This window comes from Artibeus jamaicensis, unplaced genomic scaffold, assembly GCF_021234435.1.
Source record: "Artibeus jamaicensis isolate MK-2021 breed Jamaican fruit bat unplaced genomic scaffold, CSHL_Jam_final scaffold_286, whole genome shotgun sequence".
NCBI lineage: Eukaryota > Metazoa > Chordata > Mammalia > Chiroptera > Phyllostomidae > Artibeus > Artibeus jamaicensis.
Window position 1 is genome coordinate 5,141,354 of NW_026522034.1, and position 16,777 is coordinate 5,158,130.

General features: G+C 45.3%; 1 protein-coding gene and 1 long non-coding RNA gene across 4 annotated transcripts in view; one reads left to right on the forward strand and one right to left on the reverse strand.

Moving 5' to 3' along the window:
* LOC119050114 (uncharacterized) overlaps positions 1–16,777 on the reverse strand; it is a 68,772-nt gene that overhangs the window by 44,912 nt on the left and 7,083 nt on the right. The gene's annotated exons all lie outside the window — the stretch shown is intronic.
* The window catches only part of ADPGK (ADP dependent glucokinase), a 33,481-nt gene continuing 24,379 nt past the window's right edge, over positions 7,676–16,777 (forward strand). For 2 of the 3 annotated variants that reach the window (XM_037146273.2, XM_037146275.2), the window contains exons 1-2: positions 7,676–7,978; positions 14,546–14,771. In XM_037146273.2, the coding sequence (XP_037002168.2) occupies positions 7,752–7,978; positions 14,546–14,771 (453 nt within the window). In that variant the 5' untranslated portion in view covers positions 7,676–7,751. The remainder of the gene's footprint in view (positions 7,979–14,545; positions 14,772–16,777) is intronic. The other variant, XM_053656910.1, reaches the window with a different exon arrangement.

A 16,777-nucleotide genomic window follows, 5' to 3' on the forward strand; every position in this document is an offset into this window, starting at 1 on the left:
CAAGGCGCCTGGCTGACCAGGTGGTCCCACATTCGCACACAGATAAACCTGGTGAAACTGGGGAGCGAGACAGACCTCATAACCCAGGATCCCAGCACTGGGAAATAAAGCCTCAAAACACTGACTGAAAACACCTGTGGGGGTTGAGGCACAGGAAGAGACTCCCAGCCTCACAGGAGAGTTTGTTGGGGAGATACCCACAGGCTCCTAGAATGTACACAAACCCACCCACACGGGAATCAGCACCAAAAAGGCCCAATTTGCTTGTGGGAAGTGGCAGAAGGGACTGAAATCCGACCGAGAACAGAGCAAGTGCCATTGTTCCCTTTTAGACCCCTCACCCACAAACAGCGTCACAACTCAGCCACTGGGTTGCCCTTCCCTGGTGAACATGTAAGGCTCCACCCCTCATAAGTAACAGACGCGACAATACAAAAAAAAAATAGCTCAAACAGAAGAACAGATCAAAGCTCCACAGCAAATACAATTAAGCGACGAAGAGATAGCCCACCTATCAGATACACAGTTCAAAGCACTGTTGATGAGGATGCTCACAGAACTGGTTGAATTTGGTCACAAATTAGATGAAAAAAAAATGAGGGCTACGCTAAGTGAAATGAAGGGAAATGCACGTCGGGAAACCAATAGTGATGGGAAGAAAACTGGAACTCAAATCAATGGAGTGGATCGATGAAGGAAGATCAATGAAGGAAGAAAGAAACAACCAAACAGAAAAGAATGAAGAAACAAGAATTCAAAAAAATGAAGAGAGGCTTAGGAACCTCCAGGACATCTTTAAATGCTCCAACATCCGAATTATAGGGGTACCAGAAGGGGAAGAGGAACAGCCACCAGTGGAAAACTTATGTGAACAAATAGTAAAGGAGAACTTCTCCAATCTGACAAAGGAAATAGACTTCCAGGAAGTCAAGGAAGCTCAGAGAGTCCCATAGAAGTTGGACCCAAGGAGGAACACACCAAAGCACATCATCATTACATTAGCCAAGACTAAAATGAAGGAGAGAATCCTAGAAGCAGCAAGAGATAAGGGGACAGTCACCTACAAAGGAGCTCCCATCAGACTGTCAGAGGATTTCTCAAAAGAGACCTTACAGGCAAGAAGGGGCTGGCAAGAAGTATTCCAAGTCATGAAGGCAAGGACCCACATCCAAGATTGCTCTATCCAGCAAAGCTTTCATTTAGAATGGAAGGGCAGATAAAGTGCTTCTCAGATAAGGTCAAGTTAAAGGAGTTCATCATCATCAAGCCCTTATTGTATAAAATGTTAAAGGGACTAGTCTAAGAAAGAGAAGATAAAAATATGAAGTGAAAGGACAGCAAACTGACAGTTATTAACAACCACACTTAAAACAAAAGCAAATTAAGCTGACAGCTAGAACAGGAATAGAACCATAGAAATGGAGATCACACGGAGGGTCAGCAACAGGGGAGTTGGAGGAGGAGAGAAGGGGAGAAGGTACATAGAATAAGTAGCATAGACGGTGGGGAGAAAATATATGGGGAGGGTAAGAATGGTATGGGAAATGTAGAAGCTAAAGAATTTATAACACATGGACATGAACTAAAGGGGGGGAATATGGGTGGGAGGGCGTGTGCGGGGTGGAGTGGAATGAAGGCAGGGAAAGGGACAACTGTAATGGCATAATCAATAAAATACATTATTTTAAAAAAGAACACAGGCACATGCTTCAGTGGGCATACCACTTCGGAAAGATGTCTGGTACTAGGAAATGAAGCTGAGGAAAGGTGCATCATATGACCCAGAAAGTTTACCCGTAGTTTATGCCCTAGAAGAAGTTCCATACATATGTATCACAGTGTGTACATAGAAATATTGCATATAATAGTAAAAAAAAGAGAAAATTTTGTACATTCTATTTATAGTAAAATGGACAAATAAATTTTAGGTTTTTCACTCAATCGAATATCATGCAGATGCTGAGCAGCCAAAAAATAGAAAAAGCCACTGCACATCTATATAGAGATATTTGTCCTTAGAGTGTGAGAGTGACAGATCAGTGGGCTGAGAAGAAAATGACAAATATTCTCAGGAACCGACCGTGGCAGTGGCAGTGAGTGTTCAGGCGTGTGCTAACGTGTAGCAGGCACTGTGCTAGCCTCTTTTAATATGCCTCTACTTCCCACAACCATTTGGTAAAGCAGGAATTATTTTGTGGATTAGGAAAATGAGGGACAAAAAGGTTAAGTGACTTGGTCACACAGTAGGGGATGGCAGAAGTGGAGTTTAAAATCAGGCATCAAATCCCACATTCTTTCCATTGAAGTAAAAACTGTTGGTTGCCTTCCAGCAACCATTTACCCCTCCCTTTATTTCAGAGCCCTGATTTCGCATACTGACGCACCCTTCCTCTGTGCTGTTCCCCTAGAGGTAACAGAGCAAAAGGAGGAACAGGCCCGGGTCCCTAATGACTCTGGAGCAACACAGTTAGATGTTTTTGCTTCCCTTTATTATTTTTTCCTTAAATTTCATTTGGAGAACAACTCTTAGGCTAAGTGGTTGTTGAACCGTTAAGCTTCTTTAATCAAGAAGAAATGCAGTTAGAAGGCAAATTTCCCATTTCTTTCCAAATGTACATTGCAGGTATTATAGAACGCAAATCAGACATGCCCACCAAATGCTGCAGGGTAAGCCCCGGCTGGGGTGTGGTTGACACGGGCCGCCAAACGAGCAATCCGGCTTGGTTTCAAGGCAACGTTGTACATCGCTGCGCCGCTCCCAGGGAGAAGGAAAGGAATATGTCCCCCCTCCCCAAAAAAAAAAAAATGCTGCAGGGTCTGTCACAGGGCTGATTTACTCAGCCTGCATAGGAGCGCCATGCAGGGGGACTGTGAGTGTGAAGGGACTGCACAGGCAGTGTGATAGCAGTGCTCTGCACTGAGACATGCAAGAGAGCACTGCAGGCCAGACCCATGCTTCACCCTGTCTGCTTACTCATGAGCCCTGTAAAGTTCATAGGCCCTGCAGACAGAAGCCCAAACAGCTCCACCCCTTCCACTTTCTCATGCTCAGCCCTTCTTCCTAGTCCACAGCAGATAATCCCAAAGTGGAAATCCAGGGCCACCACACTGTTACATCCCCACAAGCTAAAAAGTTGCCTGCCCCCAATCTGTGTAGGAAGTCCTAGGAAAAAAACCATCACACCATCCTCAATGCTTTGATGCTAATGTTCTCTCATCACCTGGTCCCTATGCCTTCAATACCTCTCCCTCTCCCCATTCAGCCAGCAATCCAACTTGCTGGCTCTTCTAGTGCCTTCCTAAGGGCAGGTTAGGGAAAAGGGTGTCTGATTGTTCAGGGCTGTGCCTGTCAACACAAAGCTCTCTCTTTTCAAATCCTGGGATTCTCTTTTGTTTCCTGGGTGCTGTCTCCGACCATCAAGGCTGTGCTCTCACTCTGGCCTTTGGGTGAGGCCTGTGCTGGGCTGAGTCCCTGGCATCAGCAAAGGCCTGACACAGTGTGGACTGAAGAGAGAGCAGCCCGGATGAATGCCAGAGGCCTGGAACTGTGGGAACAGTGGGCTAGCCCAGCTTTCATAAGAATTATTCGGTCTCGTTTTAGTTTCAGTTCCAATGCAGGAACACAGTTGTTCCTTAAACACTTTAGATCACACAGGTGGCATTGACCAGTGTACCTGTCAAAAACAAAGCCTTAGGCTAATTTGGGAACAAAAGGGACTCTGTTAATTGCTTGCATAAATACGAGATCTGCTACTTGGCCTTCCAGGTCAGGGTCTTCATTGGGACTCCTGGAGCCTCAGTTGGCCTCTGAAATTCTGAAACTGAATTGGTGCGTGCTCCCTCTCTCAATTCAAGGTTCTAGGAGAGAGACCCAATAGCAAAAGCAATGTCTGGAGGCAATGTGGGTGGGGAAGGGCTGTCTTGAGGCCCACCCAGCCCTTTTGCCTTTGTTTAGCCTAGGCAATGGAGCCACAGCTGCTCACGGAGGCTATTTTGTATGATTGCCCCAGAAATCTCACTTCTGAAAAAATAATTGGTTTGCAAAGCATTCCAGGCTCATTACACAGATATATGATTGGAATCTGACATGACTATTTTTCATTAACAAAATATATCAAGCGGGACTGTAGTACCAAAAGAGCTGAATGCCTGCCCCTGAGATCCTGGTGAGGAGTAAGAAGGAACAGAAGTCACCATGTGTGTATGTGACCAGAAGCCACACCAGGCTCCACCGTGACTGGCAACTGTCCCTGGTGTTCCTCACTTCCTGCAGCTCCTGCCTCTTTAGTTTTCAATCTAAATAAAGTTTGGTTCTGGGCACCTTGTCTGGCCTTGCCATCACCCACAATGCAAACCCACCCTGAGTACCCAACAAACGGGAGCCCCAGAACACCCGTGTAATAAACCAGATGGGACTCCTTGGCTATTGCAGCCCACAAAGTGCCAGCACCCCATTTGGACTTTTATATGAGAAATAAGCTTCCATTTTGGTCAAGCTGATTTTGTTTTGTTTCTATGGCTAAATCAAAAGTTCTGGTATTGTATATTAGAAAGTAGCTAAGAAAGTAAGAGTTAGCTCTCAACACACAAAAAAATTGTAACTATGTGAGTTAATGTATGTTAACTAGACTTATGGTGGTGATCATCATGCAACACATATGTAGATCAAATTGTTATGTTATATACCTTACGCATATACAATGATCTATATCAATTATATCTCAGTTAAACTGGAGGGCAGGGTCAGGCAAGCCTGGAAAGAAGCGGAAGAAGTGCTATCAGCTCAGCAGCTCTCCGGGGAGCCAGAAGGGTAGGCCCCAGGCACTTTCTCTCCACATCAGTTTGGTGTGAAACACTTCCCTGCTCCTCTAGGCCTGTCTGCTCCATGACCTTCCCACAGTTTGTCTTCCTTCTCTCTCCCCAAAATTTCACCTTGAAAATATATTTAACTGGCCCTATCTGATCTTCAACCCAAAGTGAAATTGCAGGTCCAGAACCAAAACCAACTAGCTAATGTGTACCCCAACAAGAAAGATTTATTAAATGTGAATCCTGAGAAGAAATTTATCTGCTGAGATGGAATCACTATGCTCAACTGAGGGACCAAATTTTATGAATAAAAGAATTTCATAAAAATTTTATGAGAACCTACTAGCCATTTGTCGACAGAGAGTGTCCAAGCACTCATGTGCCCTGCTCCTTTAGCTATGAGTCAACTATTATAAGGGAGTCAGTTCATCTTTCTGTGAATGGACCAAGCTCTACCCTGTCAAATCAGAACCGCTCCATAATGACCAATCAGGATGCATAATGCCAACCAATCAGGACTATGAGATTTGGACCAATCAGAGGTGTACAAATTTGGATCCCTCATTTACATAAAATGGACCTAGTTGAGAACATGGCAGAAGCTTTTGCTATAAAAACAACATCCCCTTTGTCTGGTGGTACACAATTTAGGTTGCTACCTGAATGTGCATGTCCTGGGATGCAGCTTCTTTAGCTCAAATAAATGTTTTTTATTCTTTATTACAATCTAGAATTAATTTTGGTTTACATTATAGGCTGTTGACTCTTTCTTGGTTCATATTCCCATTAGAGAAAAATGGTCTCTGGCCAATCAGTGGATTCACTGCTTTAAAAAAAAACAAAGATTTTATGCATATTTAGACAGAGGGAAAGGGAAAGAGAAAGAGAGGGAGACAACCATCAATGTGTGGTTGCTTCTGACGTGCCCCCTACTGGGGACCTGGCCAGCAACTCAGGCATGTGCCCTGACTGGGAATCGAATTGGTGACCTTTTGGTTCTCAGGTGAGAGCTCAGTCAACTGAGCCACATCAGCCAGGGTGATTCACTGCTTTTGAGTTACTTTCTGGTTCAGTTACTTCTGGGGTGATAGGGAAACCTGCCCACTGGGAGTTGAGAGAGGGAGGAGCAGTTTCTCCCAGAATTGATTGCCATATCTGTCTGAGGACAGAGAAGGGACACGAAACTTTAGGGAAGACAGCTTCATGGCACCTCAGAGATCTCATTGGCTCCTTGGCTTTACTCTTTTCCATAGTAGCCTGAGTCTCTTCCTGTGTTGGTGGGGACACCCACCCACAGTGTCCTCAGCATTATGGATGAAATAAGATAAATTCACAGGGACTACGGAGTCCTGTGGAGGAAAAGGGATAGCGCAGCCACTTTCTCAAGGTGAGAGCACCTCTGAGTGGCCTAGTCACTCTCTCAAGAGAGAGTGCCCCAACCCTTGCCGTGACAAGCTTTTATTGGCTTTCTAATAGCATACATCAAAGAATGTTTTCATTCATTATACTTAGAATTTGCTTTAGGTAATTACTTTTTACAGATAGCAATGGAAGGGATGTTACTGATTACTTCTTTAACAAGAGCAAGTCACAAAGCAGCCTAGGTATAATGTAGGCCTGATTTCCCATGGGAGAACTTCTTCTGGGGTGTGGTTATGTCTGCGGACTCACCCCCCACTGGTTTTCCACATGGATGTTGAGCTACCTTTCCAGGTCTCTCCAAGCAGTTCCCTACACTGTGTGAACTTCTCCTTTGAAATGGATGCTATGGTCAGGTGGGCTGGGGGCAGCAGGGTTGGGGCCAGGAGTGATGTGAACTAGGACAGGGTGGATGACCAGGATGGGATGGGTAGGTGCTGTACAGTGGTGTTAGGGGGAATGAAGCCAAATGCCCAAGATCAAAGCTAGGGAAATAAAGTTTCACTGCCAAGTCCAAAGGTCAGGCACAGAGTGCAAAATCTGACACAGAGCCAAGTCAGGAGCCAGCAGGACTGGAAAAATGGAAACAGTCCAGGGAACAAGAGAAGGCCTGGCGTAGTGGTTACTGAGATTGAGCTGCCAGTAAGCCTAGCTTCACTAGTTCTCAACCTAGGCTCACACACAAGGGTCACAACAAGGACGACAGGGCCTGCCGGTATCACGAGGGAGGAGAAAACAAGGGTTTCATAATGAAGGTCCATAACCTCCCTGTGTTGTACACAAGATTGTGTGGATTTGTACATGTTCCTGAGATTGTTACAGGGAACAGCGCCCCAAAAGGATTATTTTAGGTTTGAATTTGGTCATCCAGAGATGGCTGTGGGCTCTCCTCAGTCTTGGCTTAGGCCGCGACTTGGCTTGGCTGAAGGTCCTGGCTACCTTCCTAAGGGGCAGACTCCCTGCCACCTGTCCCCAGGGGCTTGCTGCAGCTCTGCTGCCATTCCTCTCGGGAAAGCCCAGCCCGGGGACTGAAACAGGATAGGCTTAGTGAACGTTGGAGCACACAGGGGCGGAGGGACCGATTAAAAGTGGGGGTGGGGGGAGTGTGATTCGTGACGCTCAGAGGAACTACAGACACAGCTCAAATGGGGACACTGACTGGCTCGGAGTAACGTAAGGTTTGCAAACTTCCTCATGATCCCTCCGCTTCGTTTTACTGGGGGGAGAACAATGGTACCCTCGCCCCTCTATTTTAGGGTACAGTTGGAGTTCCGAGAAGGAATGCAGCGTATCCGCCTTTGTCTAACTGACTTGAGGGCCGCGAAACCGCGCGCGGAAGTGCCCGGATTTGAAAGCTGGAAAAGGGATCCCCGCCAGCACCCTGGCCCATAGCCCCGCCCCCTACGGGGCCTGGGGCGCGCTGGCGTGACGCAACGCTCGTGTCGACAGCCTCGCGCTCCGAGCCCGGAAGAGGCCCGGCCGAGAAAGGAGTCGGGCGTTTACCTTTGAGCGTCTCCGTCCCCATGGCGCTGTGGCGCGGCTCTGCGTGCGCGGGCTTCTTAGCGTTGGCGGTGGGCTGCGTCTTCTTACTGGAGCCGCAGCTGCCGAACTCGGCGCTGCGCTTGTTGTGGAGCTCGTTGCCGTTGGGGCCCGCGTCTCCAGGACCGGGCTCCCCTGAGGGCCGGTTGGCGGCCGCCTGGGACGCACTCATCGTGCGGCCGGTCCGGCGCTGGCGCCGCGTGGCCGTGGGGTGAGTGCCTTCGGGGCCTGCGTCTTTGGGCCAGTCCAGGAGGTGAGGGCGCCCGGGACCTCCAAGGGCTGCCTTGGCGGAGGTCGGGCGGTTTGGGAGCTGGGAAGTTGGAGCCCGCGTGAAACGGGTTCCCAGATGTCCCCAGAAGGCCGCTTGGCGTAAATGTCCACGCTGCTGCCTCCTGGGCGAGAAGCGTTGCACGTCTTCGTCACTGTTGCAGGCACTCACGAGACCACTTTTTTTCTTTTGGCTGGACCCTGCGCCCTTCCCTCATCTCCACAGTTCCAACCTTGTCACCTCTTGGAAGTCCCGCTCAGAAGGACACCTTACTATTCGAGCCACCTTCGTTCCACTTTCACCTCCTCCTGTTCCTCTGGCGACTGCTCTTTTGCTGTCTAAATTTTTGGTGTTTCCCGCTTTGACGGTACTCTTCTTCCTCTGGCTTCTGAACTTGAAGCAGTGGGGTGTGAGTGGTAGGTGCCTTGAGCTGCCAACGCATTGCTTCCACTTCCTTAACGCCTTAGTTTGGAGCCCACCACTCCACTGAAACTCCTGCCTCAAAGCTCACCGGTGCCTTGTTGATGTTCAAATTCAGTCTCCATTTAGTCTCTGCAGTCTTCCATGCGTTACACATGCCTTTGTCCTTGAAACTGCATGTTTAGGGTGCTCCCAAGTCACAGTGCCTCCTCTCTTTGTATTCCTCTGAGAATGTAATTATTTCCTTGACATTAACTAGTTCCTGTCTCAGTTTGACTCTAATATCTTACCAGCACCTCTAAAGCACCATATAAAATCAGGCCTTCCGCCAAGCGGTCTGTTAGTTTCTGTGATTGTTGGGGCTGAGAAGGGTAAACTAAAGCGAAGATACCGTGAAGATTATGAATTATCCGTGTAATAGAGCATGGTGTCTGCTTTCAAGAGCACTCAGATGTTAGCTAGTGTTTTTTATATCAGCACATTTATTGTTTCTTTAGATGTATCTCCTTTTACCTCTTTTTTCAAAGTTGGGCCCTTCCACTCACTTCCTTATCAGCTTCATTGGCCTCTCTGGCTTTATGCACATTCACTCAACAGTATTCATCAACTACCTGGTTTGTGCCAGGTCCACACTAGGTTCTGAGGGACAGGGATGTAAGGAGCAAGGTCCATGCCTCATTTGTTGGAAACACACATATGTGTCAGTCTGCTTGGATCACAATACCACAGACTGGAAGCTTAAACAGACATTTATTTTCTCACAGTTCTGGAGGCTGATGGGCTATGGTTGGTTTCTGATGAGCCCTCTCTTTTTGACTTGCAGATGGCCTCCTCCTTGCTGTGTACTTACGTGGCCTTTCCCCTGTGCATGGGCACTCCTGATGTCTCCTCTTAATATGGACACTAGTCTTGTTGAATTGTGGCCTCATTTAACCTTAATTGTTTCCTCAATAGTTTCTCCAAATACAGTCACATTTGTGGTTAGGGCTTCAACATATGAATGGGGGTGGGAGGGGGAATACAATGCTGTCCGTAAGGATTATGAAAAGTCCTTGGACGAACTAGTAGTATAAACAAGGTAGCCTGTGTCACAAATAAGGATAACTAATTCTTTGTAGGATGAGGTTCCAGAAGGAAACTCCATCTGAGAAGGTGATGTTCCATTTATTATTGCTACGTCACAAATTACCCCATAACTTAGTAGCTTAAAGCATGGTCTTTCTATTATTATTTCTCATGATTCTGAGATTTGATCAGGCTCAGCCAAGCTCTCACTTGGGGTCTTGTGCAGTTTCGGTCAGATAATGACTAGGGTTTGTACCTGAATACCACAGGTTCTCTGTGTAGCTGTTTGACTTTCTCACAGACGATGAGTTGGATAGGAGACAGAATAGCTCAACAGGACCAGGCAGAGCCTTAATGCCTTTTATGATATAACTTAGAAGCACTTCTATCATAATCACAGGTCCAACTGGCTTTAAGGGGAGGGAACATAGAATATGTATTGATGGCAAGAGTGTAGGCAGAATGTGAAAAAAAAAACATAAGATGGGCCAGCTTTTTTTCTCCCTTAATTAAAGCATTCTTTATAGTAGCAAAAATTTAATAACTACTTCTTTCTCTTGGCTAGAAATAGGAAAATGCATAAACAAACTGGTACAGTCACACAGTGGAATATTATATCGCAGTTAAATTTAAAAAGAGCTTTATTTATTATGGAAAAAAGTAAACTACCGAAGGCTGTGCATCATGACACACTGTGGCCATCTTAGAAAATATATTCTGCTGTAGTGACTTGCGTGGGATAGGCCCTAGGGAAGAAACGGCATTTCTCCACAGGAAGGCGGGAGGGTCAATCCACTTGGGCAGGGAGAACAGATTGTGAACAAGTACGTAGTTTGGGAATGCTAAGTTGTCCCTGTGTTTAGAGCAAGGAAGGACCGTATGGTAGAGAGATGTCAAGAAATGATGTCAAGAAAGGCCTGTAATATCAGGGTAGGTGATGAATTTTTTTATAATTAGGTAAATTATGCAAAGTTCTTGGTTGAGAATAACACAGAGATGTGAAAGGTAGGTTTTAAGCATTGGTTCTAACTTGTTTGACTGCTTCATGTCATTTTTTGTGGGTAACATCCATTGGTAACATTTCCCATTTCCCATTACCCAAAGGGATTTTTAGCCTAAAGATGGGCATGTGCAAGGGGTAGTAGGTGGGAGAAGGTGCAGTACCTGTACCAGAATCCCGTTTGGGGGGTGTGCATATTGTAGTTCACGTCCCAGGAGAATGTACATACAGAGACGTCCTCATAACACAACACAAAATTTCATGTGATTTATAAGGAGGAAATGACTGAGACCTTGATGCTAGTGAAGAGGCCACCGTGGGGTCTATGTGAAGGGAAAAAAAAGAGCCTTCTCTTGCTTGGAAATGGTGCCAAATGTGAGATTTGATAGGTTGAAAGTGTTAAAGGATGTTAAAAATTTGGGATCTTATAACAACCTTCAGTAGGGAGATACAGGTATTGTCATCCAGTTTTCACAGATGAGTAAACTGGGGCTTAGAAACATTGATTTGCCCCAGACTAGTGACCAAGTGTCAGAGGCCCAACTCTTACTGATTCCTGGCTCCGCCATGTTCATGCCACATTGTTGCCATTAAGAGTGATTAAGAAAAAGGAACACGTTTGTGGTAGAAGGTCCAGTTTGATTTCAGAGGAGGGGAAATGCACCTGCTGTGGGATTTCAAATGAAACTCAGCCACAGCTGCTGACTGATTATAAAAGGCTGGAGTAGGAGGAGCGTATTGGGGAGCAGGGTTGCAAATTTGGGAGACACCAGCACTTAGGTTGAAGCCAGACAGTAGATAGCTTCACCCGGGGAGAGAACCAGAAGGGAAGGTAAATGAAATGGGGGGCATTTGGGGAGGCACCAGCATTTCAGGGGTTGGTGGATAGGGGCCAGAGACGTAAAACGTAGGAGTTTCAAGAAGATGCTGAGCCCACTATCACGTCTTTCTAGAATGTGTCCCACCTCCCCACTTGAAAGTGGACCCTGGTATCTAAGCCTCACTGGGTGAATGATAAGCCCCCCCTTTTGGGGAACAATCAGCTTATATCCCCCCATACCTGGCTTCACCCCAACCTTTGAAGCCTATCTTGCTCATCTCCCCTGTTCAGACTCTGTTCTAACTCAATCAGCATTCCTCTTGTCTCCAAACACAAGGTTAATCCCTTCATTCACATCTTTTCTTGTGCATGCTCCCTGCATGGGCTTTAGTGTCAGATAAATCAGCATTTGAAATGCACTCTAGCCATGGCCTTTGGAATGTTAGAGGACTCAACCTTTCTCAGCTGAAAATGGTGATGACTACTTTCCTCTCTCAGGATGTTTTGTGAATTGGTGTGATCTATCTGAAAATGCCTGCCTTTATTTCTTCAGAGCACTATCCAGGATTCACCCCAGGGGCCCTTTTGGATTTCTGCTGTTTCATATCTTGTAGTGATCATCATTAGCTCTTGTAATATCTTGGTGTGGTGTTACAGCTAAAAAATAACCCTAGGAAACATCTTACAGATGGTGAAACAGAAGGGAAGTGGTAAGAACCACTGTTCTTGCCTTTAGGGAACTGAAAGTCTAGAAGGGAGAACTGTGCCCCCTTCCCCTCCCCCAGCCCATCTCTAGTAATAGAAAGGACCCTCCAGCTCCCAGCTTCCTCTATGCTCACCCCATTAGCCTCTCGATTGAGATTTCAGCATCTGTTGCCTTGCTTTATTTTCCGGTTAGGTCATCCATATTTGTGTTTTCTCCAAACTCATGTTGTAATCCTTTACACATTTCTTACCAAAGTGTGAAACTCTGCCTGTCACATGAGGCTAATTTTTTCTTCTGATCCTTTTGCCCCCTCCTTCCCTTAATTTTCCCTGATAATGCAGCACCTTAACCTGTAAACAATGTGCTTGTTTATATTTTAGTACACTGTTGAATGAGGTAAGTGGAGAGGTGGTTTCTTGCTCTGGTTAAAGTTTAATAAAATATAACTAGAAAGCACATGTAAAAATACTGAGATTGGTATCTGGCACCTAGTAGATGTTCAGTGATCTTTTCATAAGCTACCAAAGGTGAAGCTTTCCTCTGTATGATTGTTCCCCCAGCCCAAGTATTCACCACGTGATTGGGGGTGGGTGAAAAATGGTAGTTACATATTTTTAACTCCAAGTTAGTCCTGTTGTGTTTTGTCTTGTGTTGCAGAATATGCTGAATGTTGTTTTTTCAGTTTTGTTGTTTTCGTAACCTCCATTATCATCTTTCAAGAATCAAACTTTGTTTAAGATCTCAGCGGAACTAGATATGAAGGTGATGTGTTTACTGAAGTCATTATTTCCAAATATGGGTATTGCTCAGTGTTTGAATTTTTGCTGCCCAGACACAGGGCCCAAATCTATTTGGACACATTTTCTAAATAGAGCCATTTGGTGGAAAAGGTATCTGTCACTCTCCAAGCTATCACTGTCTGAAACTTGGGAACCTACTAGAGCCAGGGAGACCTGTATTCCTATTAAGATTCTCCCTTTGTACACCTTATGTTGCATTCCACAGAAATATAGGACAGTGTATGAGACGTGGAGTTGGGATGAGTGTACAGTGTCCTTTGGTTTATTATCACATAAGGCTGTGAAAGGAATGTGTTTTAAACCCATTGTTCAGCATCTGCCATATGCGCATCACTGTGCTTTACACTCAAAGGCATGCTACGGTTAGAGCCTTTCCAGTTGTCCAGAGTAATTATGTGCCTTTGACTTTAAAAGAGTAAGAAAATGGGTATTTAAATGTTTGTAGGCAAAAATCTTTTCAAGAACATGGGACCCATGGAGGGAGAATTAATAAATCTTATGATGAGAATGCAATCAGTTTGTGTCATGAGGAGGGATGTTTCTCTTCATTATGTGTATAAGCCTTACTTGCATGTTGTAATAATATCTAGCCTAAATATGAACCTTTAAAACTGTTATTAAGTTATAAAAGTAATGCATGTTTGTAAACATTAGAAATACATCTAATGAAAAATAAAATTCCTCTCCCTTAACAATCTCATTCCTCTTCTTAGAGTTTGCAACCATTAATGACTTGGTGTGTTAATTTCCAGATCAAGAGATTTTTTTAGAACAACCAGAAAAGAAACATAGCTATTTATTTCATCCTAAAATTCAATCCATTGAGCCTTCTTTATTGATGAGTTTACCTTCTGGTTTCAAAGCTGCCCGGAATTACTGGGAGCCCAGCTAACCTTATTACCAGGAACTGTTTCGGTTGGCCTGCTGTGAGACTTGCGCTTTCGAGAGGCTGGGATCTGCCTGTGTGGTCATCCAGCCCCACTGCCAGGAATGACATTTCCGGTGGGCAGAGGCAGGGTTAGTGACCAGGGGCGGGCAGGAAGACTGCACCTAGCTACCCAGATTATTCGGCCTTTCTTTTTTAAGGGACAACTTTTAGCAAAGAAACACTGACAATATGAGCCAGAGCTGTCCATGCACATATAACAGAGGCCATGCCAGACCACCTCAATACTTTGTAGTTTCCGTGGAGCCAGCCTGGTGATGCAGCACTTGCCTCTCACTTTGCACTGTTCCTAAGTGTATATTAACCTATTTAATCTTCACAACAGCTCCATGAGTTAAGTATTATGCCATTTTGTAGATGAGGAAACCAAGACAGAAAAATTAAAAGTGACTTGCCTAGTCACAGAGCCAGTAGAATCTAGACAGTTTGGCTCCACCGGCATTTTCTCAGCTATATTTGTGTTACCATGGTAGCTCTATTCTGAAATGCTGAGCACCCATCTTCTCTCTTTGTAACTAGTGTAGAAGTTCGCCAAACTATTGAAGAGAGTCCTGTGTCCTACTCCTAAGACATACATTCAGATAAAGTCTTCCCTCTGCTATGTGTACTTTGCAGTTCAGGTTTCAGATCCATTTCATCTGTTTTTCTGTTTGAATACAGTTCTCTGAAACATTTTCAGTTGTGAAATACAAAGCAGCTGTCCCCTAGGGCTTCTGCTCATTTCTTTCACATCTCTGTCCTCCTTCCTTCCAGAGTCAATGCATGTGTGGATGTGGTGCTCTCAGGGGTGAAGCTCTTGCAGGCACTTGGCCTGAATCCTGGGGATGGGAAAGATCACTCCATCCTGCATTCAAGGAATGATCTGGAAGATGCCTTCACTCACTTCATGGGGAAGGGAGCAGCTGCAGAGCGCTTCTTCAGTGATAAGGAAACTTTCCATGACATTGCCCAAGTTGCATCCAAGTTCCCAGGAGCCCAGGTCTGTTTGGTCAACCCGTAGTAAGTTAAGATAGGGTGGGAGCCCTGACTGGTTTGGCTGAGTTGGTTGGGCATCGTCCCACCAAGTGAAAGGTCACCTGTTCGATTCCAGGTCAGAATATATTCCTAGGCTGTGGGTTTGGTCCCTCGTTGGGGCACATACAAGAGTACCAATCAGTGTTTCTCACATGGATGTTTCTCTTCCTCTGTCTCTCCCTCTCTCTAAAAATAAATAAAATCTTTAAAAAGGGGAAGTGTTGGGAAAAGATACCTAATTTACATGGTTCCTAGAAGCAACCAAGCAGCTTTTTCCTCATTTGCCCCAAGGGGATGATTGTTGGGAATCCAATTCTGTAATGTTTTCTCCTTTGTAAAACTGTATATCTGACCCTTCATTAACTCTGCTGTTTTCAGTCAGATCCATTCAGCCAGCATTTATGAAACATACTTACTAAAATTTTGGTTCTGGTTCATCCATTTAAATTGCATATTACCGAAGTTTAAGGTGGGAATGACATCTGCTAACTGGTTTGGGTACTGCTTGTGGCTGGTCACTTGTAGTAATCTTAACATGGCCTAGTCCTTCCTGAGCAGAAGGCAAGGCCAAATCCACAGGGAAAGTTCCAGCCTTGCCTGGGGAAGGGGCAGCTGGGGCCTCACTCTGGTCTGCTGGTCCAGATCAGGGTTTCTGCACCTCAGCACTATTTGACATTTTGGGCTAGACATTTCTTTGGTGTGGGGGTTTTCCTGCACATTTTACGATGTTTAGCAGCCTCCCTGGTCTCTATCCACTCGATGACAGTAGCACTCCTTCTTTCCCCAATCGTGGCAGTTAAAACCGTCGCCAGGGTCGGGGAGAGGAGGAAGTAAAATCTCCCCGGTTGAGAACCACGTGGTTGGTGATTCTCCAACTAGGTTGGAGTTAAGCACGTGCACCAGGATCTCCTGGAAGGGGTATTGAAAACATTCCTGGGCCGCTCCCAGAGCTTCTGATTCAGCATATGTGGATAGGACCCAAGAATCTTACCCTTCCGGCAAGTTTCCTGGTTATATTGATGATTTTGTTCTGAGTACCCGTTTACAGGGTTCCAACCTGTCAGAGATAGAACTAGAGGACCCCAAGCCCATGTGGTGATCTTAAACAAAGCTCTGGGGCCTGCATGGTCCCGACAACTTCCCCCAAGCTCCCACAGAGTGAGAGCAGTGCCTGGACAGGAGATCAGCCACAGCTTCTTCCCTGGGCCCAGCACACCTGCTGAGACAAGTGCCCTCAAGCTCCTTGGAGTCGAGTTTTTGTTTTTTGCATAGTACAAAGTGCTTATTTTTATTAGTCACATGTCATTGTTATTGTACTCCCCCCAAATAAGACTTCAACCTTTAATCAGAAACTAAACTCACCATTTTTTCTTTACGAGTGTTCTTTCTGTGTTTTTACCTTCCGGTTAATTTCAGCACCAGATCCTAGTCAAACAGCTTAGCCAGTCTAATTCAGTCTTCTCCTGGCCGTTTCTTGAGGTTGAGTTTTGGTAGTTTGTTTAAACATCTCTCCACCCCACCCCTAATTCTTCTTACCTAAAATCTTCCTTTGGCTCATCCCTTAAGTCTGGGTATGACTCTTACTAGGGAAGCTCTTAATACCATTTCTAATTTGTACCTTTTACAGGCTATTCTTTATAACCACTTTTATTTTGATAATATTTAAGACTTTCAAGGGGTTTTTTTTTCCCTTTGAAGCTGCCCATTTGAACATTTGAAATGGGCATGGGCATTACCCAACTGAGTTCCTGAAGGAGACAGCAGCTGTTAAAATTTCAGTTACAATCATTTTGCAGCTGAACTCAGTAATGAGATTCTGGACTCTCGTTAAGAAATCCTGATAGTTTCAACATGATGACGTGTCTCCTGCTTAAAGGTCTTTGCGATGGTAGATTGAAACCACCAGCTTGACTTCCACTATATTCTGTCTAACTTGATCCTGACTTTTGTTTCATAACAAAAAAGTTTTTT